The 23,557-nt window shown below is 47.1% G+C and overlaps 1 protein-coding gene across 5 annotated transcripts in view; it reads right to left on the reverse strand.

Moving 5' to 3' along the window:
• The window catches only part of idua (alpha-L-iduronidase), a 325,106-nt gene that overhangs the window by 145,537 nt on the left and 156,012 nt on the right, over positions 1 to 23,557 (reverse strand). For all 5 annotated transcript variants that reach the window (XM_041197979.1, XM_041197971.1, XM_041197966.1 and 2 more), the window contains 2 exons: positions 16,755 to 16,837; positions 13,736 to 13,843 (listed from right to left, as the gene is read on the reverse strand). In XM_041197979.1, the coding sequence (XP_041053913.1) occupies positions 13,736 to 13,843; positions 16,755 to 16,837 (191 nt within the window). The remainder of the gene's footprint in view (positions 1 to 13,735; positions 13,844 to 16,754; positions 16,838 to 23,557) is intronic.

Genomic DNA, 23,557 nt, shown 5'->3' on the forward strand with positions numbered 1-23,557 from the left:
CTTTTACCAGGACCTCATCAAAGTCTGAAACATGGTCGCCTTGCAACGCAGCTCTCTGCCGTCAGAAGTAGTGGCTATCATCAGAGAGCTGCTGCCCAGGAATCCACCCCTCCATCCTTTTCAGTGGCTGGTGGAGAGGAAAGCTGTGGCTGCCGGCGTGACCAGGATCAGGGAGGTGCTGGGTGGCGGAGGATTGGGCTGGATGCTCCTGCAGGAGTTGGCACATAACGTGTCCGTGGATATGGCCGCCAATGCCTTTCAAGACCTGAGGACGGTCGTGCTCGACCCCGAGTTCATACTGGGCCTTGAGGTGGCGCAGCTGCGCGGTGGTCTTCCGACCGAACTTACCTCTCTTTGGATGGAATTCCACACTGGCCCCAAGCCCCAAACGCCCCCTCGGGAGCCAGAGCCCCACAACCTGAGTCACCTCGCGGAAATGCTCTCCGTGTCCTTTAGCATGGCATGGAGGGGTTTCCTGTACGGGCTGCTGCTACACACGCTTCACTTCCTTGCCCTCGCCCGCTGCCTGGACATGCCCTGGCATGCCTTGTTGCCATCCAGCAGCAGAGGTCTATCTACAGGGGTGTCCTTCCATTTTCCATCGGGGACCTGGGATGGAGGATGTTGCACGCAGCAGTCCCATACAACAGTAGGAGGTGTCAGTTCACGGACTCTCAAGGTACCTGTGTTTTTTACGGCCTTGTGGAGTCCATGGACCATGTATACATAGGGTGTTGTAGGCTGCACTCCCTTTACAGTTACTTGAAAAACCTTTTACTGTTGTTTTGTTTGCACTTCAGTCCCACGTTCCTGATCTATGGGCACCCGGTGCGGAGGGGGGCTGGGAAGGAGGAGGACCTCCTCGTGATCCTGCTCCTGGGCCTGGCCAAGTTGGTCATTAACAGGTCCAGACAGTGGGTGATCGAGGGGAGTCATCTGGCCCGGTTGTCTGTCCCTCTTCCGTGACTATGTCTGCAGCCAGGTGTCCCTGGAAAGGGAGCACGCGGTGTCTGCTGGCACCGTCGAGGCCTTCCATGCTCGGTGGGCACCACGGGGACTGGGGTGCTTTATAGACCCCTTTAGTCACATTTTGATTTGAAGTTGGTAAGTTTCCTTCGCATTTTGACTTTTGTCTTTGCAGTTTCTCTTTAAGGGGCTGTTTTTACTTGATCCCGGATTTTGTTAATTTAGTTTAATTGTTTTGACTCAAAAGAGTTACTTTTACCTAACTTTCCTAACCCTGACACTATGTCTTGGTGCTCCCCAGACATCTACAGCAGAGGTGGAGGCAGCCTGCTGACTGTGACGGCCTGCCTGTGTTGACTTTGGTGGGCGTCCTTTGCAGGGCCAAGAATTGGAGGGCCCCGGCCTGCTTTCGAGGTCCTGCTGAGTGGCAGTGGCAGCCTCCTCAGCCTATGAAGCTGGATCTGCGGAGGTCTCAGGAAGATAGGAGTCAGATGAGCCGGTCACTCCCAGAGTCACCTGGGTGGATGTCCCCGGAGCGTGCACCTCCTGATCCTCCTCCCTATGGGTGCCCGAGGGCTCCTGGCTGATTCCATGAACGGAAGGTGTAGCTGGAGTGAGATCGAGCTGCTGAGCACCCCTCTCTCATACACACCGTTGGAGGCCAACTATGGCATCAGTGATGGAGTTAATCCCGTGCAGCAGTGCAGGAGTGACTTCATGGACCAAGGTTTCCTTGGCAGCTGCCATTCTACCAGTGTTATTCTTGGTGCGTTGCACTGCCAGCACTATCACCTCAGCCTGAAGGCGGATGGACTCCTCCATCGTGCCTTGCAATCTGAGGAGTGCAGCGGACATCTCTTCCTGTTGTTCCCTAACTTGCCTTTGCAGCTCCAGCAGCTGTGCCATCATCTGACTTGGACTCAGCATCGTTCTGGCCATCAATAATCCTCCAAGTGCTGGGGACCTGGGAAGTCCCTGCCTCTGCCTGCTGCGGATCAGGAATTGCTATGTGCTCACCAGATTGTGATCCCGAGTCTACTCTAAAGATAGGTCCCACCGAGGTGTGTGTTTCTGACCTGGTGGAGGGCGTGGGTGAGCGCTGTGACGGGACTTCAGGGAGAGTGCTTCAGATTCAATTTCAGAGGTTGCTGCGGGGCTTGATTGGAGGCCCTGGGTCATGGACTCTGTCGGCTGTTTGTCAGATGTGCCTGTGAAAGCAAGGGGAGATAATTAGTGCATGGCAGTGGCCTGTGAAAGAGGACACATCACTCATGGCATGGTTGTCTGATGGATGTTGCACTGCTAGATCCTCACTTGATAGAGCAGCGCCGACCTCATCTTCAGCACAGGACAGGTCCCAATCATTGCCGACTAGCTGCTTGGCTCTGTTTTTGAATTCTGTCAGAACTTTGATTTCCGGCATCCCTCCACCTGTCTGCGACCTTTCCCTCCTGTTGTGAGCTAGTTTGGCCTGCATGGATAGAGATGGGGAGAGTGTATCAGGATGCCTGCTGGGCCAGATGGTAAGTATGCCTGGCCTGTGTGGGTGATGATTGGTCCCATGGATGGGATAAGGACAATGACGGTGTGTGTGAAAGAGTGAATGGTGATGTCCCTTGCACCAGCTGTGAGTGAGGGCCCTGTGGATATGTTTTGGGTTTGTGAGTGTGAGAGTTGAGAGTGATGAAAAGAGTGACTTACCCTGGCGGAATGGAGGAGATCATTCATCCTTTTGTGGCACTGGGTGGCTGTCCTCCTTTGCGGAGCATTTGTGCTGACCACCACTATTGCCGCCTCTCAAGCCGGGATGGTGACATTGCTACCCATTTTGCGGCAAGAGGGGGTGGGTAGAGTACATCCCGGCGGGCCTCCACAGCATCCAGCAGTCACTTGAAGGACCCGTCATTGAAGCGGGTGGGCTGCAGTCTTTTTGCCTTTGCTGGCCACGTCTCCCAGGCAGCGGTGGTGAGCTGGTGATGATGAGCAATTTGCTAGTGGCTGCCTTTTAAAGATGGCTGCCGGCGTGATACAACAGCAAGTTAATGGCGAGTGGGGAATGGGAGCATGTCTGCCATGGAAATGGCATGTTTCCAAAGAATGCATAAATAATGAGGTGGGCTCGGGAAGATATGGCATGAAAATCTGCCATTTTCATTGGCGGATAGGACTCCATTTTACCCACCCCTACCACACTTACTGCAATTCTGGGACAATTCCGCCCATAGGTACAAGGTAACAAGGATTGGGAAATAAATATTCCAAGGTATGCAACTTTTGGAAAAGACAGACAGAATGGAAAAGGAGAAGGAATGGTCCTGATAGTAAAGGATTACATAGGGACAGTAGTTCTTGGCTGACAAGGTCAGGAAGTCGAAACAGTTTGGGAGGAGATTAGGAATGGTAAGGTTCAAAAAATGCTGTTGTGAGTGGTTTATAGGCCCATAACTGTAAAATTGCTATTGGACAGAACATGAAGCAAGAAAAGATTGCAGCATGTAACAAAGGCAATTTAATAATCTTAAGGGACTTTAATCTTTATAAGGTCTGGACAGATCAAATTGGTAAAAGTAGTTGGAAAATTAGTTTGTAAAATGCTGTTGCGACAGTTTTATGGAGCAATGCATTCTGGAACCAACTAGGGATAAAGCTATATTAGATCTAGTATTGTGTAATGAAGCAGGTTTAATTCGTAATCTCATATTGAAAGATCTTCTGCGATTATAATAAAATTAAATTCCATATTTAGTTTGAAAATGATGTAACTCCAGCCCCAAACAAAAGTCTGAAACATAAACTTAGCCAGTTACATAGGTATGAGGGGAGAGCTGGTTAAGGTTGATTGGATGAATAAATTAAAAGGTATGGTGGTAAATAAACAGTGGGAAACATTTTTTAAAAATTAAAATATTCAACAATAATTCATTACATTAGGAAACAAAACCTGAGCAAGGAAGATCCATCCATGGTTTACCAGGGAAGTTGAGGATAGAATTAGATTAAAAGAAGAGGCTTACAATATTGCAAAGAATAGTCATAAACCTTAGAATTGCGTGTGTTTTAGAAACCAGCAAAGGGTGGCCAAAAAGTTGATTTTTAAAAAAGGCAAAAAAGTGAAAATGGGACTAAACTAGTGAGGAATATAAAAAAGTTTTTAGAAATTTACAAATATATAAAAAGGAGAGTAGCTAATGTTGGTCCCTTAGAGACAGGAGAAATTAGCATGGGGACTGAGGAAATGGCACAGGCATTGAACAAATATTTTGTCCGCAACTTTCGTCTTGGGTTCAGGAAATGAGTAGGGCCTGTTCCCAAGTTTCGAAATCTAAGCTCACCTCCATACCACATTCCCACCATATTTTAGTCCCTGAGATATGTAGCCAGGGAGGGGTTGAGTTTTGTGAGCCAGAATGTAGTGTGAGAGGAGGGTGGGTTTGGAGGCGGGTTGGCTAGAAAGATGCAGCCCAATTCCCAACATCACTCTTATGCCTCTTAAATCTCATTCCTCAGACCCCATCACCAAACCCCCATGCCCCCTCATAGCCCCCATGTCCCCTCCATGGCCCCCATGTATCCTACAGAGCCACTCACACAGTATCCACTATGGCAGACCACAGGAGCCACGTCTTTGAAATAGTCATTAGAAAAAACGTAAACTTCTAAGAATCGAACAGAGTTGTCATTCAAATACACTTTGTACTCAAAAAATTCTTATTCCAAAACACCATTCAAAAAATTTAAATCCCCTCAATATATAATCTATTCACATCAAAAACAGACAATCCTTTAAAGCTCTTAAAAATGTCAATAAAGTGCGGAACTGTCCCAGAATTGCACTAATTGCGGTAGCGGGTGGGTAAAATGGAGTCCTACTCACCAATGAAAATGCCGGGTTTTCAAGCCGTATCTTCCCGAGCCCGCCTCATTATTTATGCATTCCTGGGAAACCCACCGATTCCATTGTGGGCAGGCTCTCATTCGCCCGCTCGCCATCACCCCGCTGTTGCAACACGCCAGCCGCTATCTTTAAAAGGCAGACGCCAGCAAAGTGCTCATCGCCACCAGCTCACCACCACTACCTGGGAGACATGGCCAGCAAAGGAAAAAAGACTGCAGACCCCCCACTTCAACAATGAGTCCCTCGAGTGACTGCTAGATGCTGTGGAGGCCTGACGGGATTTGCTCTACCCCCGCTCTGTCCGCAGGACGGGTAGCAATGTCACCATCCCGGCTTGGGAGGCGGTGGTCAGTGCGAATGCCCTGCAGAGGAGGACAGCTGCCCAGTGCTATAAGAGGATGAATGATCTCCTCCGTTCCACCAGGGTAAGTCACTCTTTTCATCACTCCCAACTCTCACACTCACAAACCTAAAACACATCCACAGGGCCCACACTCACTGCCAGTGCAAGGGACATCACCATTCACTCTTGCACACACACCGTCATTGTCCTCATCCCGTCCGTGGGACCACTCACCGCCCACACAGGCCAGGCACATATTATCTGGCCCAGCAGGGGTCCTGATACACTCTCCCCATCTCTAACCATGCAGGACAAACTGGCTCACAACAGGAGGGAAAGGTCGCAGACAGGTGGAGGGATGCCGGAAGTCGAAGTTCTTGCAGAATTCGAAAACAGAGCCATCCAGCTGGCTGGTGATGACTGGGACCGGTCCTGTACTGACGGCGAGGTCAGCGCTGCTCTATCAAATGAGGATCCTGCAGTGCAACATCCATCAGACAACCATGCCGTGAGTGATGTGTCCCGTTTCACAGGCCACTGCCGTGCACTAATTATCTCCCCTTGCCTTCGCAGGCATGTCTGCCAGACAGCCGACAGAGTCATGACCCAGGGCCTCCAATCAAGCTCCGAAGAAACCTCTGAAGGGGAATCTGAAGGCATCCTCCCTGAAGTCCCGTCACAGCGCTCACCAGGTCAGAGGCAAACACCTCGGTGGGACCTATCTTTAGAGTAGCCTTGGGATAACAATCTGGTGAGCACATTGTACTTTTTGATCCAGGCGGAGGCAGGGACTTCCCAGGTCCCGGGCACTTGGACGATTGCTGGAGGCCAAAATTTTGCTGAGTCCAAGTTGGATGACGAGCCTCTGGACTCGGTCCTGTCACAGTTGCTGGAGTTGCAAAGGCAAGCTAGGGAACAACAAGAAAGGATATCCGCTGCACTCCTCAGATTGCAAGTAACGTTGGAGGAGTCCGTCTGTCTTCAGGCTGAGGCGATAGCGCCGGCATTGCAATGCACCGAGGTCAGCACTGGCAGGATGGCGGCCACCATGGAGACCTTGGTCTAGGACATCACTCCTGCACTGCTGGGTGGGCTTAACTCCATCACAGATGCCATAGTTGGCCTCCAACAGTGTGTACGAGAGAGGGGTGTTGGGCAGCTTGATCTCATTCCAGCTATGCCTTCCGCTCACAGAGTCAGCGAGGGGCCCTCGGGCACCCATAGGGGGAAGGATCAGCAGGTGCACACCATCCATCCATCCACCCACCCATCTGACTGCCCTCTTCCTGTGACCTCCACAGATCCAGCTTCACAGGCCAAGGAGGGTGCCACTGCCACATAGCAGGACCCCAAAAGCAGGCCAAGGCCCTCTCAAGTCTCGGCCCTCCAGAGGACACCTGACAGAGACATCACAGTCTGCAGGCTACCTCCACCTCTTCTGTAGATGCCTGGGGAGCACCAAGACGTAGCATCACGTTTAGGAAAAAGTAACTCTTTTGAGCCAACTAAATGAACAAAATCAGGGACAAAGTAAAAAGCAGTCCCTTAAAGGGAAACTGCAAAAACAAAGGCAAAATTTAAAGGAAATTTGCAAACATTAAACCAAAATGTGACTTAACAGGATCAGTAAAACACCCCAGTCCCTGCAGTGCGCACCGGGCACGGAAAGCCTTGACAGTGCCTCCAGACACCGTGTGCTCCCTCTCCAGGGGCACCCGGCCGTGAACATAGCTGCGGAAGAGGGGCAGATAGTCGAGTGGGACAACCCCTCGATTGCCCGCTGCCCGGACCTCTTAATGGCCAACATGGCCAGGCCCAGGAGCAGGTTCATGAGGAGGTCCTCCTCCCCATCCCTCCACAGCAGGTGCCCGTAGTTCAGGTGGCTGGACTGAAGTGCAAACAAAACAACAGTAAAAGATTTTTTAAATAACTGGCGGAAGAAATACGCCACCAGGGCACACAGGGGGCTCGACGTAAAGGTATCGCCGCGGGGTCTGAGGGCAGAAAGTCACCACCTGGGTGCGTAGGCACATCAGCACCTGACTGCACTCCCTAAGCGGGAGACTCAGAACCTCAGCAGTGAACCAGTGCAGCCTTTTGTCCCAGAAGAAGTCGAAGGGCATTCTCTGGATTTTTGTGACAAAATCTGGGGGAGGGGTCAAAGTGACCAGCTGGTACAACATGGCAGTAATCAACTAGTTTATGACCAGCACTCGACCACGGTAAGACAGCATTCGGAGCAGTCCTGTCCAGCGCTGCAGGCGAGTGGTGACTTTGGTCTCCAGCTCCTGCCAGTTTGCCAGCCAGGATTCCTCAGCAGGGCAGTGGTGGACCCCCAGGTAGAGGAGGCTGGTCCTGCTCCAGGTGAAAGGCCTGAGATCCTCGGGTAGGGGATCCTTCTGCCAGTGACCGACAGGAGTCCAGAACACTTGCACTAGTTGATCCAGGCAGAGTATCCAGCAGAGTAGACCTCCTCCTGGCACTTGCGCATCCTCCGCAGGTCAGCTGGTTCAGTGAACATGAGCACGTCATCGGCATAAGCCTGGCCCGTGCAGAACCAATCCCGACAACCTCCTCTGCAAGAGGTGCAGGGAAGGCTCCACGCAAATAGAATACAATTGGTCAGAGAGGGGGCAGCCCTGATGCACCCCTCTCCCAAAGCGAAGGGGCCCAGTCAGAGACCCGTTCAAATTAACTAGACACCCTGCAACAGCGTACGGGAGTCAGATCTGGGCGACAAAATGTGTCCCAAACTTGAAGGTTCGTGATCCATCCTGTCGAACACCTTCTCCCGGTCAAGAGACAGGAAGGCGCTCGACAGACCAATCTTCTGGGAAAAGTGGGTGACGTCCCAGACTAGATGGATATTACTGAAGATGGTCCGGCCCAGGACTGTGTAGGATTGGTCAGGGTGGATCATGTGGTCCAGCACGGTGCCAAGGCGAGAAGCCATTGCCCTGGCAAAGATCTTGTCCCTGAGGAGGGACACTGGGCACCAGTTCTTAAGGTGGTGGAGATCCCCCTTCTTTGGCAGCAGGGCAATTACAGCCCTTCACCATGAGAGGGACATCACCCAAGTCATGATACTCTCCCCCAGGACCCCCGCGTATTTGTTCCCCAGGACATCCCAGAACACCCTGAAGAACTCCACGGTCAGCCCCAGAGACTTGCCGCTGGACAGGCTGGCGAGGGTGCTGACCTGCAGCAGATCCTCCCACAAAACTGTGAGGATCCTCACTGGATGGATCCAGAGAGAACAGTCAGTGTAATAGTCTCGGGCAATGGCCCTGATGCCCTCCGGATCCGAGATGAGGGATCCGTCGTCGGCCAGCAGTGTAAGGAGCTGCTAACAGACCCTGTGCCTTTTTTCCAGTGAGTAGAAGAAGGGGGAGCCGCAGTCCAGGTCCCGGAGGAACCGGATCTGTGACCATACGAACGCGCCGTGGGACCCGATGAGGTGCAGGTCCCGCAGCGCACCCTTCTTCTCATCGTACACCAACTGCAGGGCTGGGTCCGCGTCGGGCTGACGGAGACGTGCCTCCAGGTCGAGCACCTCCTTCTCCAACTCCTCGACCCTGGATTTCCACCTCTTTGTCGACCCCTCGCGTCCTCCTGACAGAAAACTCGGACATGAGCCTTGCCCACATCCCACCATAGCCTCAAGGAGGGGAAGCCTCCTCGCTTCCTTCTCCAGGCGGCCCAGAAACAACAGAATGAGTCCAGGAACCGCTCATCTCCAGCAGCGGGTTGTTAAAATGCCAGTATGCGGACCCCGCCCAAGCGCAGAACAGAACGAGCTCCGCCCACACCAGACAGTGGTCTGTGCACAGCACCTGCCACACAGAAGCAGATGGATCGCAGGACACGAACGCCTTGGAAAGGTAAAGGCGGCTGAGTCTGGACGCTCCGACTCCAGGTGACACGAAAGTGAAAAAGCTGGAGTCAGGATGGAGATGTCGCCAGACGTTCACCAAGTCAAAGGACCCGACCAGGCCCCTCAAGTTACTCACACCCAACGAGCGGCGCTGGGCACATGCTGGTCCCTGGCCTCGAGGATACAGTTGAAATCCTCCCGAGGACGATGCACTCGCCCATGTTGATGGAGCCGAGATGACTGGATACTTTCCCAAAGAAGCTCGCTTGCTGCTGAGCGCCCAGGGGAGTGTACACATTCACAAAGTGAAGCGCTGCGCCCCCTAGGTGCACAGTGAGGTGCAGCAACCGACCTGGCACCGGCTCCTTGACCCCTAAGATCAACTGAACATGTGGGATCAACAAGATAGCCACCCCACCAGAATTGGAGGCTAGATGACTCATGTAGACCCCTGCTCGCCACTCCAGGAGCCATGTAGCTTTGTCTCCCGGAACAGTATGGGTTTCCTGCAGGAAGCACAGCGCATACTTCCCGTCCCTGAGGACCTAGAAATTCTGGAACCTGCGCTGTGCGTCCCTGCTGCAATGGGTATTGAGGCGGGCTATAGTTGTCTTCATTGTCAAAAGTATGTGCTACCATCACCTAATGCAAAGTGCAAGAAGGAGAGGACTATTTTAATTCTTCCTCTCCTTCAGGAGCCTAGCGAGAAACGTGTGGACCCTCCTCTTAGCGTTCCGGTCCAGCCCAGGGATCATGAGGGCCCCGTGGGTGGACCAGAACAGAAGAGGAAAAGAACGTCACTGGTCCAGGGCCAGGTGTACCCTGTCTCGGCGACCACAATTACTCGCTAAAAAATCCTGGAGTTCCCGTACAGGGATGAGGGAAGAATCAGTGGGGGGGCACCAGGGATCCACCACCCCACCCAACAACTAATCTAAGTCATCCCCGGTGCTCACCACCGAGACCGCATCCTCCTCCAGGCATCGCTTCCAGCTTCCAACCCCTCCCCCTTATTGAGTAAGGGGGCTGGTTTGGAGCTGCCAGTCGGCTCCACCTCCACCTAGACATCTCCCCCCCACACCCCCCCAACCCCCACCCACCAGGATCAAGGCAAGAGGGGTCCTCTCTGGTCTCCTCTTGGAGATATGGGCCAAAGGGTGGCAGCAGCTTAGAGCCCTGCTCACCCTCAGGCACCGGGTCGCCCAGCGATTTCGAAAAAAGCTCCAGACCTAGCACGGAGGTGCCTGTCGCTAAAGGTTGGGAGGGTGCGGAGAGGCCTTCCCCGCCACTGCCACCCAATTACCCAGCGGTCGGGGCCATGACGGGACTGCTGCAGTACCCAGGCGGGCCAGATGACATCTCGGGGGTACAAGGTGGGTCGGGGTGGGACACCACCACAAGGGCAATACCCTCTCCAACCCCCAAGGGGCCCTGCTCAGGGGACTGCAGCAAGGGACAGGGTTTGGGCTCCCCTCAAACAGCATAGTGAGGACTTACGGGCAGAGATGCCACCACCTCTTCACCAGGGGAGGGGACACATCCAACATCGCGAGTAGTGAGGCCTTCGAGGGGTGGCGTCACTTCCAGGGTAAGCTGGAGGCTGGGGAGAACTCAAGCTGCGAGGCTCCCACCACTTTCTCCAGCCCCTTTGGACGCTCTGCCCTCTGGGGTTTGTGCAGGTCCACCCTCTTTAATAGGCGCCCCACCGCCGCCAGACCTGGGAACCCGTACATGGACAACGCCGGGCCCAGAACAGGGTGCTGAGGCGCATGCGGGCTCAGGAGCACGCGCCGACACATTGTTGGGAATGGATGATGTTTTTCTCCCCAAGCCGGTGTTTCCCCCCCTTCCCCACCCGAGCCGGTGTTTTCCCCGTCCCCCGAGCCGGTGTTTCCCCCCCTTGCGAGCCGGTGTTTTCCCCCCAAGCCGGTGTTTTCCGCCCCCCCACCAGCTGGTATTTTCCCCCCACCTGAGCTGGTGTTTTCCCCCCGAGCCAGTGTTTTCAGGGGTCTGGAGATCAGGGCGGGTTTGGGAGGATCTGGGGGTCCTCTCTAGATGGCAGGTCTTACTCTGCACCTTCCTAAGGCATGGAGTCTCCCCCCCTCTGCCTTGCTGATAGCTGAGATGGTGGTGGCTGCCAGCGGCAGCTCCCCTTGTAGGGAGGGAGATGAAGTGGTGGCGAGGGAAGGAACAGCGGTGCCAGCTGTGGCCACCTGGATGGTGCTGGCAGCCTTGGAGGTCGGGCAGTTCTTACGGACGTGCCCCATCTCCTTGCAGGCATGGCACTACATGCCATCCACAGTCCAGAAGACCCTGTAGGTGGCCACCTCAAACTCCACAGTAAAACCCCCCTCAGTGTACTCTTCCTGAGCCAAGCAGACAAAAACCTGGTGCCGGAAGGAGTATACATGTCGGAGGGTCTTGAGACCGAGTGGGATCGGCGGAGCCCCTTACCTAACCTCACCAGTGGATGGAGGTGGGGGAGGAGGAGCTCACTGGGGACAAAGGGTGGGATATTTGAAATGATGATCCTCTAGGTGGTGGCCTCCAAGGGGTCCATCGCCAGAAACATCCTGCCCACAGTGAGCCCCTTTTCTAGGGCCAGGTGCACCGCTGCTCTTCCCTCAAGAAAATTATGTCTTTGCCGTACATTTTCGAGGTGGGCAACTATGGCCGAGGGGCCGACAACCCCAGCCATAGCCTTTACGCACGCCTCAATCGTCATTTCGGGGTGGGTGTAGCTCTTCACCCTCAGGGCCTCAGTGAAGAGGTGGAAGGGTGACAGGGCCATGGGAACAGCTGTACCGGCATATGTTTTCTTAGTGGGCCCTGCCACCGGTGACATCACCGCCTCCACAGTCAGCCTGTCGCAGCCATAGGGGCTGAGCCACATGCAATCCGAGCTCTATGTTCCACAATATCCCACTCCGAGGAGAGGGAGATAGGATGGTGTAACCTCCCCCTCCGGGATGACAAAAACAGAGGAGAGGAGGGAGAGGTCTAAAGGACCAGGAGACACAGGAGGGAAAATGGTAGGTGGGTGTCACTTGGTGGAGTGGAGTGTGGGTAGGGGCCTCTGTGCTAATGAATTACAATTCGCTCCCCACCGACCGATGGCGGGATATGCATCTCGCCATTGACGGGCTGAGCAGAAGATCGTGACCTGCCTTCACGCCTTCATGAAGTGGGTCCCACCATATTTTCCATGCACATCACCTATCATGCCCGCTGCCACTTGGCTCAGAAAATTCTGCCCTATGTCTCCATATCGGCTATTAGATTGAAACCATTATTTGTACCACTCATTCATCTATCCTATTATGAATGCTTTGCGCATTTAGATAAAGATCCTTTCATTTTATTTTTAGACTACTATTCTTTGCATGGACCATTTTTGCTGATGCACTATCACCATTAGGCGCTCTGTCCAATCCTGTCCCATGCTGCTTGTCTTTACACAAATCACTACATTGCTGCACTGATTCAAATTTTCTCTTGACGTCCCTTAACCTGACCCCTTTCCCACCATTTTAATTTAAAACCCCATCCACAGCCCTAGTTGCACAATTTGCCAAGACACTGATCCCAGCCCAGTTTAAGCGAAGCCCATCTTAATGGGACAGCTTCCTCTTTCCCCAGTACAGATGCCAGTGCCCCATGGATTGAAACCCTTTCTTCCCACACCACTTTCTCAGCAACGTGTTTAATACTCTAATTTGCTTGTCCCTATGCCAATTGGCATTTGGCTCAGGTAATGACCCAGCGATTCTTATCTTTGAAGTTCTGCCTTTTCATTTGGACCCTAACTTCTCAAACTCTCAACAGAACATCATTCCAAGTTCTACCTTTGTCGGTTCCAATGTGGACCACAACATGTGGATCCTTTCCTCCCCCTTCCAATCCAATTTCATCTCTGGCTGTGAAGAGATGTCTTTAATCCTGGCACTGAGCAACCAGCCTTTGGAACTCTGGTCATGGCTGCAGAGTACAGTATCTATCCCCCAACTATACTGTCCCCTATCATTACTACATTTTTTTTTGCTTCCTGCGCTTGAGTAGCTTCCTGCATCATGATGCTATGGTCAGTTACCATGCCCCCCCTATCCCCACCCCACCCCCGCCAACCTACAGGTCTTGTTTTCTTCTATATAGGTAGCAAGTACCATTAATTGGAAGTTGGCCTGGCATTTTCCTTCTGAAAATTAAGGAGAGAGGAAAGGAGGGGTGGGGATGTGACAGAGAATGTTCACAGTATATTGCTGACCTCGCCTACCCTACATCTGCAAGAAAACTGGCGAACAGGGCCAAAAAGCCCATACCAGTGTGTCTTTTAACTATATTGTTGTAATATAGAGACCAGTTTCAATGCCATTGCTAAGCAAGAGAGGGTAACAAGAAGTCATAAAATATATTAAAAGGTAATAGCACCATTGATTTAAATAAATTGGAGGGCATTACAATATTGATAATGCATGAAGTTTATATATGTAGGTAGTGAGAAAATTTCATAAAATTATTTTATTCAGCTTTTGGCATTTTATTTTGCCCAAAGTAACTGTACGACACAATCATTGTAATCTATCATGAAGTAATTTGCTGTTGAAACTCTGAAATAATATGGCTAATATATATTACTAACTTTATTCTATGCACTTACCTATATACCTTCTTGCCAAAAGGGTGATCATTTTTCTCCACTCAAACACCTGTACTTTCTCTTCAAAATTGGTAAAGTAGCCTGATGGATTTCCCATAAGCTCAAATCCTGTAAAATGTGAAGGAGGAAGTTTGTTTCTTTACAAAGTAATTAATCAAATAGACATGATGAATAATGCAATGAATTAATTGTATAATTATTAGTTTACATACAAATGTACGGTACTGAATGAGGCTTCAGTACAATGCATCATTAAACATAAAAATAAATTGAATTATTTAATTTAAAAATTGCACAGAAATGTGAAATTTTCAGCATTGCATGTAACCTTGTTAATGTGGAAAAAGTAGAAATATCTCCAAATCCATGGTTAGGATGATGGAAAAATGACCTGCATCTATGATGCATTGTGAGAGGTTTGAGACAATCTGCAGAACAGTCCGGAGACAGACAGCCTTGAAGTTATCAATGACTCCAAAATATTCACCAGTACTCTCAATTCACTCAAACAGTGCCTCAAAACCCCTCATAATTTAGAATATCTCTATTAAGTCTCCCTTTAACTCCACAGCTCTTTATAAATTACAAAAAAAATTTGTGGACCCTTCGGACTCAGAAGCTCCTCACTTCCACTGTCTCAGCTGATGCTGGCATGATCTGCATCTTATAATTCTCAGTCCGTTGTTTCCCATGGGAGTAGTAGATTAGGAGTATGGAAAAGTAAGTTAGATTGGTAGACACAATGTTAAGAAGTAGTTGCAGATAAGGTTTTGAAAAGTATTGACACTTGGAGAATATTTTGTTCTGCAAGGTATTCATAAATACATAGGGGAGTTTTTTTCTTTTTTTTTGCATAATCGAGGCAAGTAAATTGCTTTCCTTCAGTTCCTTCATGCTTTTCATTCTTTAATGAAGACTAATGTTTTCCTGCTTATACTTTCATAATGTGCACAGGAAAATAACAGTTTGAACATTGTTAAGTGTAGGTTATGTCAGCAGCAGCTGAGGCAGGTCAAAGTGAAGAGCTTCTGAGCCTGAAGGGTGTGTAGGGTTTTTTTTTACAATTTAGAAACAGGGAGAGAAGATTTAAGGAGCTTTAATAGTGGTATTCAAAATTATGAGGGATTATGATAGAGTAGACAGGAAGAATCTGTTTCCCTACAGAAAGAGGATAAGTAGCTCAAAGGACACAGATTTAAGGTAATTGGCACAAGAACCAGGGGGTATATGAGGAAAAAGCTTTTATGGCCTGGAATTCACTGCTTGAAATGGTTGTAGAAGCAATTTTAATTGAAACTTTTCAAAAGTAAATTGAATAAATACTTGAAAAGAAATAATTTGCAGAGTTATGGGGAAAAGTAGGGCAGTGAGACTAATTGGATAACTCAAAGGGACAGCTCAGGCATGATAGGCCAAATGGCTTCCTTCTGTGCTGTTTTCTGCAGCTTGGAAACATGTTTTTGGGGCAATTTGTTTTGCCATTCTATCTAAGTGCAGCTGGACTTGCTCCTCATTGCTACTGACAGGGCCAAACCATTGATAGATCTTTGTCACCCCTACCCTCTAACCATAACGAAGGCTTCTAAGTAGCTGGCTTAGTGTGTCCCATGGGCATATATTTATAGGCCATGGTCATGAGGGACATCATAGTACGAAGTAATGGAAAGTCAGATAGTATTTAAGGATTTTTGCTCCCCCATCATAAATGGATGACCTCCCATTTTTTAATATTGAAAGTCACTTGCCACAATTGTTAAGATTCACTTCATCTATTGATACACTTTGCAATCTTATGCTTCCATCTACTTCGCTTACAATATGCCAACTATCTTTCTATCATTGGTAAACTTGAATATGTGACTTTCTATCCCATCAACAAAGTCATTAATAAATAGGGTGAATATTGAGGCTCCAACACAGATCCTTGCTGGACACTACTAATCATATCCTTTCAATTAGAATGCTCTGACTCCTGCCACTCAACCAATTTCTTAACCTAGTCAGTAATTTATCTTCAACTCCATGAGCTTCAACCTCAGTTAACAGTCTCTTATGAGGGACTTTATCAAATGCTTTGGTGTAAATGACATCCATAGACATCCCCTTGTCCACTACTTTAGTCACCTCTTCAAAAAAAGTTCGTTAAGCATGACTTACTTTTCACAAATGTTGGAGTAGTCAAAATGTGACTTGGATCTAAGGGCCAATACTGATACCATAGTAGTTGGGTAGGATAAGTTACAAGGAATCACCAGCTGGTGAACCATGTTTCAGTTAATGCCAGGGTATCAATGCAATCATGCAACAGGGTGTCAAGGGGCTTGTTTACAAGTCAGCAGCCAGTCTGGAAAGAAATAGGAGGAAGCTCTGACTACTGGTCTGCCAGATGGCTCTTGGGTTTAAGGATGAGTAATGTGAGTGGGATGAAAAGGGAAGAGTTTAATTCCCAAGCTGCATGATGGTCAGTAACAGTAAACAATGTGGCAATTTTGTTGCTGCTCATAGAAAAGCAGCAATGGGTGCCAGGGTAGGCTCAGTGAAGAATATCAAAGGAGGTACAGAGGGAACTATTATCCATTTACTTTTTGTGGGATGTTGCTGCACATAGATTTGCTTACATAATAGCGGCTATGATTCAAAAGTAATTAATTGTGTGTTAAATGGATTGGGCTGTCCTGAAACACCATAAAAAGCTATATAAATACAATTTTAATAGTTAATTTGAGTCCCTGTGAAGTGGACTATGAAGTCTCAAACTAATTCAATGCTCCTTCCTTCTGTCTCATTGCAGAACTTATATAACTTATAATTAATTATCTGAAGTTTGAAAAGGATATCATTTGTAAAGAGCCGCTGAAAATTTGGCAAAAGTTTGGTGGAAACCCTGGAGACATTGAGTAAGCAAATGGCTGGTTTATTGGAATTCTTATTATTTTTCCACTGATGTTATGCCAAGGGGGAGAATCCCTAGGAAATTCTACTCTCGTATATTTCTATTTAACTTATGATTCTGACTTACCTGGCATAAGCCCCTTCTGCCACAGAAGGTGAATTAAATTATCCAAGTTTGTAAAGTTGTACAGAAGTTTACCATTCACTTCCCTGCTCAGAAAGGAAATAAGAAAAATTAAGTATCGGGCACTGTAAATTAAAAAGGGCTATCTCACTCAAATTGCAATCTTCTTTCTATCTTTTTCACATCCTTTCTCACGCATACACAATCTCTCTTACCTACATAAATAGACAATAAAGAGTCAAAATTGTTTATTTTAGGGTTCCATTTTCAGCTCTTAACACTTCTTGCATCTTTTCAACCAAGAGTACAAGAAGTACTGCCATGTGATGTGCATTGTTTTCTGTCCATCACTGGAAAATAACTCTCTATGGAATCATTTTATACTGTAGGAGCTAGTTTTAGGATTCTCTTTTTAGGACAGCATTTTACTCAGTAGAGTTATTACTCGTTAAAACCAGTTCTTTTAAATTATATACTTAATGCACACTGAGTGCCAAATGTTTGCAATGTAAATCATATAATTTCTACTTTATTAGCACATGACCTGGGAACAATATTTTCTCAAGATATACTTGTAAAAATTTGTTGTTTGACAAATAATTTATATGAGTTTCTGAAAAGATATAGTAAAAACAGAATGCTCAATTAATACGTAAATGAGGGCAGGATTCACAATGCAAAAGGCAACTTTTTACTAACCAAACAAACCAACTACTACCAAGTTAGAACTCAGCAACTTTTATCAAATGTGGGAGAGACTGTAGTAACCAAGAAAGGGGGATACAGGATAGATTACATATGATACTAACCTTTTAGCCTAAATAATTTTGAAAGCTCTTATCATAGTTTTATTTTAAACTTTTCCTTTATCTTGATATAGATCAAATTGTAAATACTATGGTTAAATTGGGCAAGAAGACAACAAAATGGGTGCTCAATATCTCCAAAAAGGGGTGCAGGGATCATGACGAGGGATAATCTGCGCCCATTACTTCTGATACAGGCAGCATGGCAACTTCATGCTGCTTGCTAGTTAACATGACTGCAGTGTGCAGGCAGCGTGAGTTGCAACTGTTGAGTGGCTGCGTGCCTCTCAAATCTGCATCACTTAATTTGGGGGGGGGGGGGTGCATTTGGTTTGAGCAGGTGCTGGAAGTAACTCCACAACCGATTCTGACCTAGCAAAGGCACAAGAATGTCAGGTGCTGTACTGGAGGCCATGGTTGAGAAGATGCAGAGAAGAAGGGATGTGGTCTCTTCACAGAGGATCAGGAGGCCCTTCAGACAAATTCACAGAAGACAGTGAGATCAGAAAGCCATAGCAATTAATGCCATGTGTTAAGTGCTGACAACCAAGATGAAGTTCAATGACACCGCACAAGTAGTCAAGGTCAGTGAATGCAATTTCAAGTGCCATATTGTATCAACTACACCACTAGCCTCAGAGACTGCTCAGTGCACCACACTCACCTACAAACAATTTCTATCAGACACAGCTTTCCCTCATCCTCATACACAAAATAGTACTGCAAACCTCACCCACATCTCACAATTTGTACAAACAGTCAGCTATTCAACCATAACAGTCACATCACCGAAACACAATGCAGCGCACTCACTGAGAAGCTTCCTTCTCTTGTGTAGGACAAGATGATGCACAACTGGAGGTAGCAGGTGCTAAACGGCAGGGCACATGCGTGACTGCATATTCCCCATGGAGGAAACAGTACATGACATTACTGAAGCAGCTACTGCTGACTTTATGGCTAGTGGCAGGGTTGAAATCATAGAAGATGATGGCATCCTTATATCTAATCATCCTTCTCACACCCTACTTCCCATTCATTCCACAACAGCTTCTGATTTAGAAGTTGTTGATAGAGTAAGCATGCACCTCTTACACCCCCACACACTTACCACAACCCTTCCCTTGTGCTGTTCTCCTTTCAGATATTCGGTCAGGCAGGGGTAAACAGAATCTGGCCAGGCAGGGGTAAAAGAGCAACAGAGTTGAGAAGCAAGCAGATCGTGATAACGAAAAAAACTGTCACAAAATCTGACATTGTGGTCAATAGTTCAGATACTAATATAGTACATATTTTAAAGGGTAACTTAGAGAGGGAGTTGTGCTCACAGTGATACGCTGCACACAAATGGGCTGCAGCCAGGGCAGGGAGAAAGGCGGCAGAGGTGCCAGTTCCCCAGAGGGTGAGCTTGCATATAACTTCTGCTGCAGAGGATCCAGGTGAGTACTATGATGGGATGGGCAACAAAAGAAGGTGGCTGCTAGGTATGCACAATGAAATGTTTGCGGCCTGACCTGCTGAGTTTACCCAGCACTTTGCAGATTTTTCAGATTTCCAGCATTCAGTAGTTGGCTTTTATTAAAATCATGCATCAGCGGAATCCAAGAGGGAAATGGTGCTTCTCCAGCTCCTTTCCCACTGATTGGGGTCAATTTAAAATCCCCCTAAACCATCTATCCTTTCTCCGAGCTAACCTACAGGTTTGAGATCATAATCTACCAATTCTATGAGCTATTCTCCGAACAACATTAGGTTTCAGCAGTGAGGGCTTGGGATAGCTCCAGTGGAGGAGGGCATTGCTTCATGAAGATAGAGGGACTAGCTTCGATCAGTTCATTTTCTTGAAGTGCCCCATGCCTGAGTGACAGATGAAAGAGATAACTTGCATTAATATAGTGCCTTTCAAGAGCTTAGGATGTCCCGAAGAGTTTTACATCAATGAAGGACTTTTAAACCATAGCCACAATTGTAGGGAAACGTGGCAATCAATTTGACTACAGCAAGGAATATCTATAAGCAGTTGCAGCTGCCAAGCCAGAAGCCACCTCTTTCCTTGTTACTTCAAGGTGCTTTTGGGATGCTGCAGTTTGCACTGGCAGTTGTGGCCAGTACAATCATTTAGCCTGAACAATCTTCTGATAGGGCTTGCTGCCATCTGTGTCTAAGAATTTCCCTATTCCATGAACTTTAAGTAAATTGTCTCTTTTGTTGCACCTACTTGAAAACCTTCAAGAAGTCCATTTAAACGACATCCATAGACATTTTCCTGTCTATGACTTTAATTACTTCAGCACAAAAGTTAAATTAGGTTCATTAGATATGGTATCCTTTACAAATCCAAATTGATTATTTCCAAACAGCTCCCTTTCCCTAAGTTCTCAGTTCCTCTGTTCTTAATAATGGATTTCAATAACTTTCCTACAATAAATGTTAGATTAATAGTTCTAAGATTTTCTGGTTTCCCTCTTTTATGATGTGGCACATGATGTATGCCAGGCAGACCAAATTCACGGGGGAAAGTTAGTCGCGCTATCACAACGGTTTTGCAATTTGTATTTATGAGAAGATGTGAGCACTGAATTCAGAAGTAGAGTCCACCAAGAACTTTAAAGATTTTTTAAAATTAAATTAAAATATTTATTATCAAAATAAAAGATTTCAAGCACATACTAAGACTACAGTTACTTACTACTTTAATAACTCCTAAAATTCCTAATGAACCTGACTCCCAGTTATACCCCCTTTAAGGCAACGGTCCAAATAATTTTTAGATTTAAAACAGAACCAGCAAGTTAACACAATGCCCACTTGACAGTAGAATTCCAAATGGCTTTTCCCCAACTTCAGTTTCATTAAAAAGCAGACTTATGCACACATGGCTGGAGGCTTCATAAAGGCTATTTCGCACACTCCGTTAGATCTAACTTTGTCTTCTTCCCACGTAGCCTTTCACTGTTTCTCTATTTTTAATATGTAAATTCTATTGTTCCATTTGTCTTTGAAACTGTCATCTTCCTCATAATAGAAACACTTCCATGGGCTGAATTTTACACTGATCGGGCGGGCAGGTGCCTGACCTGATTGGGCGTGAAATCATGCAAGATAACAGCGGGCTAGCATCCCGACATCATGCTGCGCTAGGGCAGGATGAGGTTTCCGTTAATAAATAAAATAAAAATAGAAATCTGTGGACAGCATTTTTATAATCTGTATGTTCAGGTGCCATTTTGTGATGCTTGGACATTTTTTCCCTGATTTTAAAAACTTTATTTCCTGGGTTTCGGGTCTTCAGCTCCCTGAGGCAGCTCTCTGCCTTTAGGGAGCTTTCAATCAGTGCTCGCCTGCGCCCACCCCAACAGCGCTGAGCTTTTCAGTGCGGGCTTCACACTGGTTGGCCATTAGTTGGCCAGCCAGCGTAAAATTGTGGTCGATGGTTGATCATGATTGGCAGTCCATTTCCCGAACGCTCTCCGGGCCTGCCGATCACACCAGCCAACCGAGCTGAAAGTTTAGGCCCATGTTGCCAATACTGTCAGTAACCTTAGGGAATAATAAACACGGTCCTTAGCCCTGCTTATCTGGCTAGCTGTAAACAGACTAAGATCCCTTTGAAATCCAAAAAATCCCTTCATTTATCTACAAATGCAAATTCCCTTCACATCTTCCATGCTAAGCCAGCATCTATGTTTACTTATTAGCATATCAAGCACCTAACTTCTTTTCATGATTTCAATCTTGCATGCTGCTTGACTCCAAATGTAATTAAATCACCCCACCTATACTTAACCCCATAAACCTGCTTCACAATAAATCAGAAAAATATTATGAAAATGGTTAAACTTTCATCACACTCTCTCTCACTTATCTTAAATATTAGAGTTATATTTGTAATTTTCCAATCTAAAAGGGTCATTCCAGAATAAACAGAGCTTCATAAGATTGTCAAAGCATCTGCAATTTCCTCACCTACTTATTTCAAAACCATGGGATTTCTTGCTTACGTCGACTTGAGCGAGTTCCAGTACTTGACTCATGGGGCTGGATTTTAGGGGTTCCAGTGGGATGAGGGAGGCAGAATGGGAAGCTGTGGTCTGCTTGCTCCTGCCTCCGTCATCTCAACACTGTGAATCAAGCAATGGAAGGCCAATTAACAGCTGCCAGGACGGAAAGTGGCCAATTAGCACTGGGAGTTGCTCTGCGCCCAGTCGGACATCTCGGCTGGGATGCCAGACAGGGAAGGGGTTATGCCATGAATCAGAAGTTGGCCATGACCACCAATTTAAAGCCCCCCTGCCCTATCACTCTCTTATTATTTGTTATGTAAGCCTAAAAACAGTGAATAAATAAGGTCTAATAGCATCCAAAAGCTGCCATCTTCACCAGCAGATTCTGCTACTACATGCAGCCGTGGTCTCGTTTGCAAATTTTTTCACCCGCCCTTGTGTTACCTCTTTATACCTAGAGTGGATCACTCCCAACCTTTTCCCGTCCAACTGCTGAAAAATGGAGTGGGCAACAAAAAAAATTGCAATCCACTGGATCTTTAACAAGCTCAATATCCTGTCAATTGTATTTTTCAAAATTTCAGGTGAGCTTCCAATTCCAGTGTCTGCTCATATTCCATAATATCGGAGGCTGGTGTGATGACCTCGGATTGCCAATCTGACATCACCATGCCATATTTTACAGAAGTGTGGGGCTGGCCCTCATGATTTGTGGCCGTAAAATCCAGACATTATTCCCTGGCATGTCAGATATATTGCCTTCTTCCTCTATCGTGAGGACTGAAACACAGTACTGAGTCAATAAGTTCTCAATTTCTTTATTTTCATTTGCAATGTTATTTGCATTTGTTTCCACTAGATTACCCTTAATCATGCAATATCACTGTAAAAACTTTTTGTGTTAATCTGCTTTCCCTTGCAACATTATTTTTGTATTCCTTTTTGTAGCTCTTATGATATTTTTGTCTTCCTTTGCAGTTATTTATATCTCTCTCAGTTTCCTGGATCCACAATTTTCTTGGCACTTTTGTTTGTTTTTTACTCTAATTTTTTATTATCTCTCACCTCCTTTGTTGACCATGCCTGCTTCATTTGGCAAGTAGAGAAGTTAGGCAGTGTTATATTCCCTTCCCCCCCACCCCCATGGAAAATTTGGAAGAGGGGAGGGCATAAATTGGCTAGCAGCTCTCAGCGCGCAGGACTTCCTGCCCCTGGGGTCCTGATCCCGTGGAAGACCCGCTAGTGGCCTATTAATTGCCTGATTGGCTCATATTTTGGTGGACCTTCTTCAAAGAAGGTAACACGGGTCGCTCTGAGGCCCCTGTCACCTCCATAAAATTCCCTTTGTTGTTTATACTGGTCCTGCATTAAGCTACATTGTTTTGTGAACACTTCCCAAAGTATATCTGTAGTTTTGCCTGATAACCGTTTTGACCAGTTTGGTGTTACCAGTCTCTGTCTTATACCTTCAAAAAGTCTTACCAAAATTCAAAATCTTAGTAACTGTGTTATGTTTATCATTTCCAAACCTAACACCAAATTCACTCATACTATGATTACTGTACAATAAATAGTTCATTCTTGTTGGTTCTAGAACATATTACTCCAGAAAACTATCTTGAAGGCACTCGAGAAATTTATATGAGCTACTCTACTCTTATCAATCTCTATGAAAATTAAAGTTTCCTATTCAAACAATTCTGCTTTTGCTACAAAATCTTCTAATATCTCAACTAATGCATTCTTCCACTTCAATGCTGGTACCAGGAGGCCTATAAAAACTCCTTTACCTACAGCCTCTCCTTTGTTGTAACAGTCTTTTTATGATGTAGTGAAAATGTTACTGGACCAGTAATCCAGAGTCCCAGGCTAATGTTTTGGGGGCATGAGTTCAAATCCCACTATGGCATGATGATCATAAAAATATTGGATTGTTATAAAAACCCATCTGGTTCATTAAAACCCTGCAGCAAAGGAAAGCTGCCATCCTGTCTGG

This window comes from Carcharodon carcharias, chromosome 1 (assembly GCF_017639515.1).
Source record: "Carcharodon carcharias isolate sCarCar2 chromosome 1, sCarCar2.pri, whole genome shotgun sequence".
Lineage (NCBI taxonomy): Eukaryota > Metazoa > Chordata > Chondrichthyes > Lamniformes > Lamnidae > Carcharodon > Carcharodon carcharias.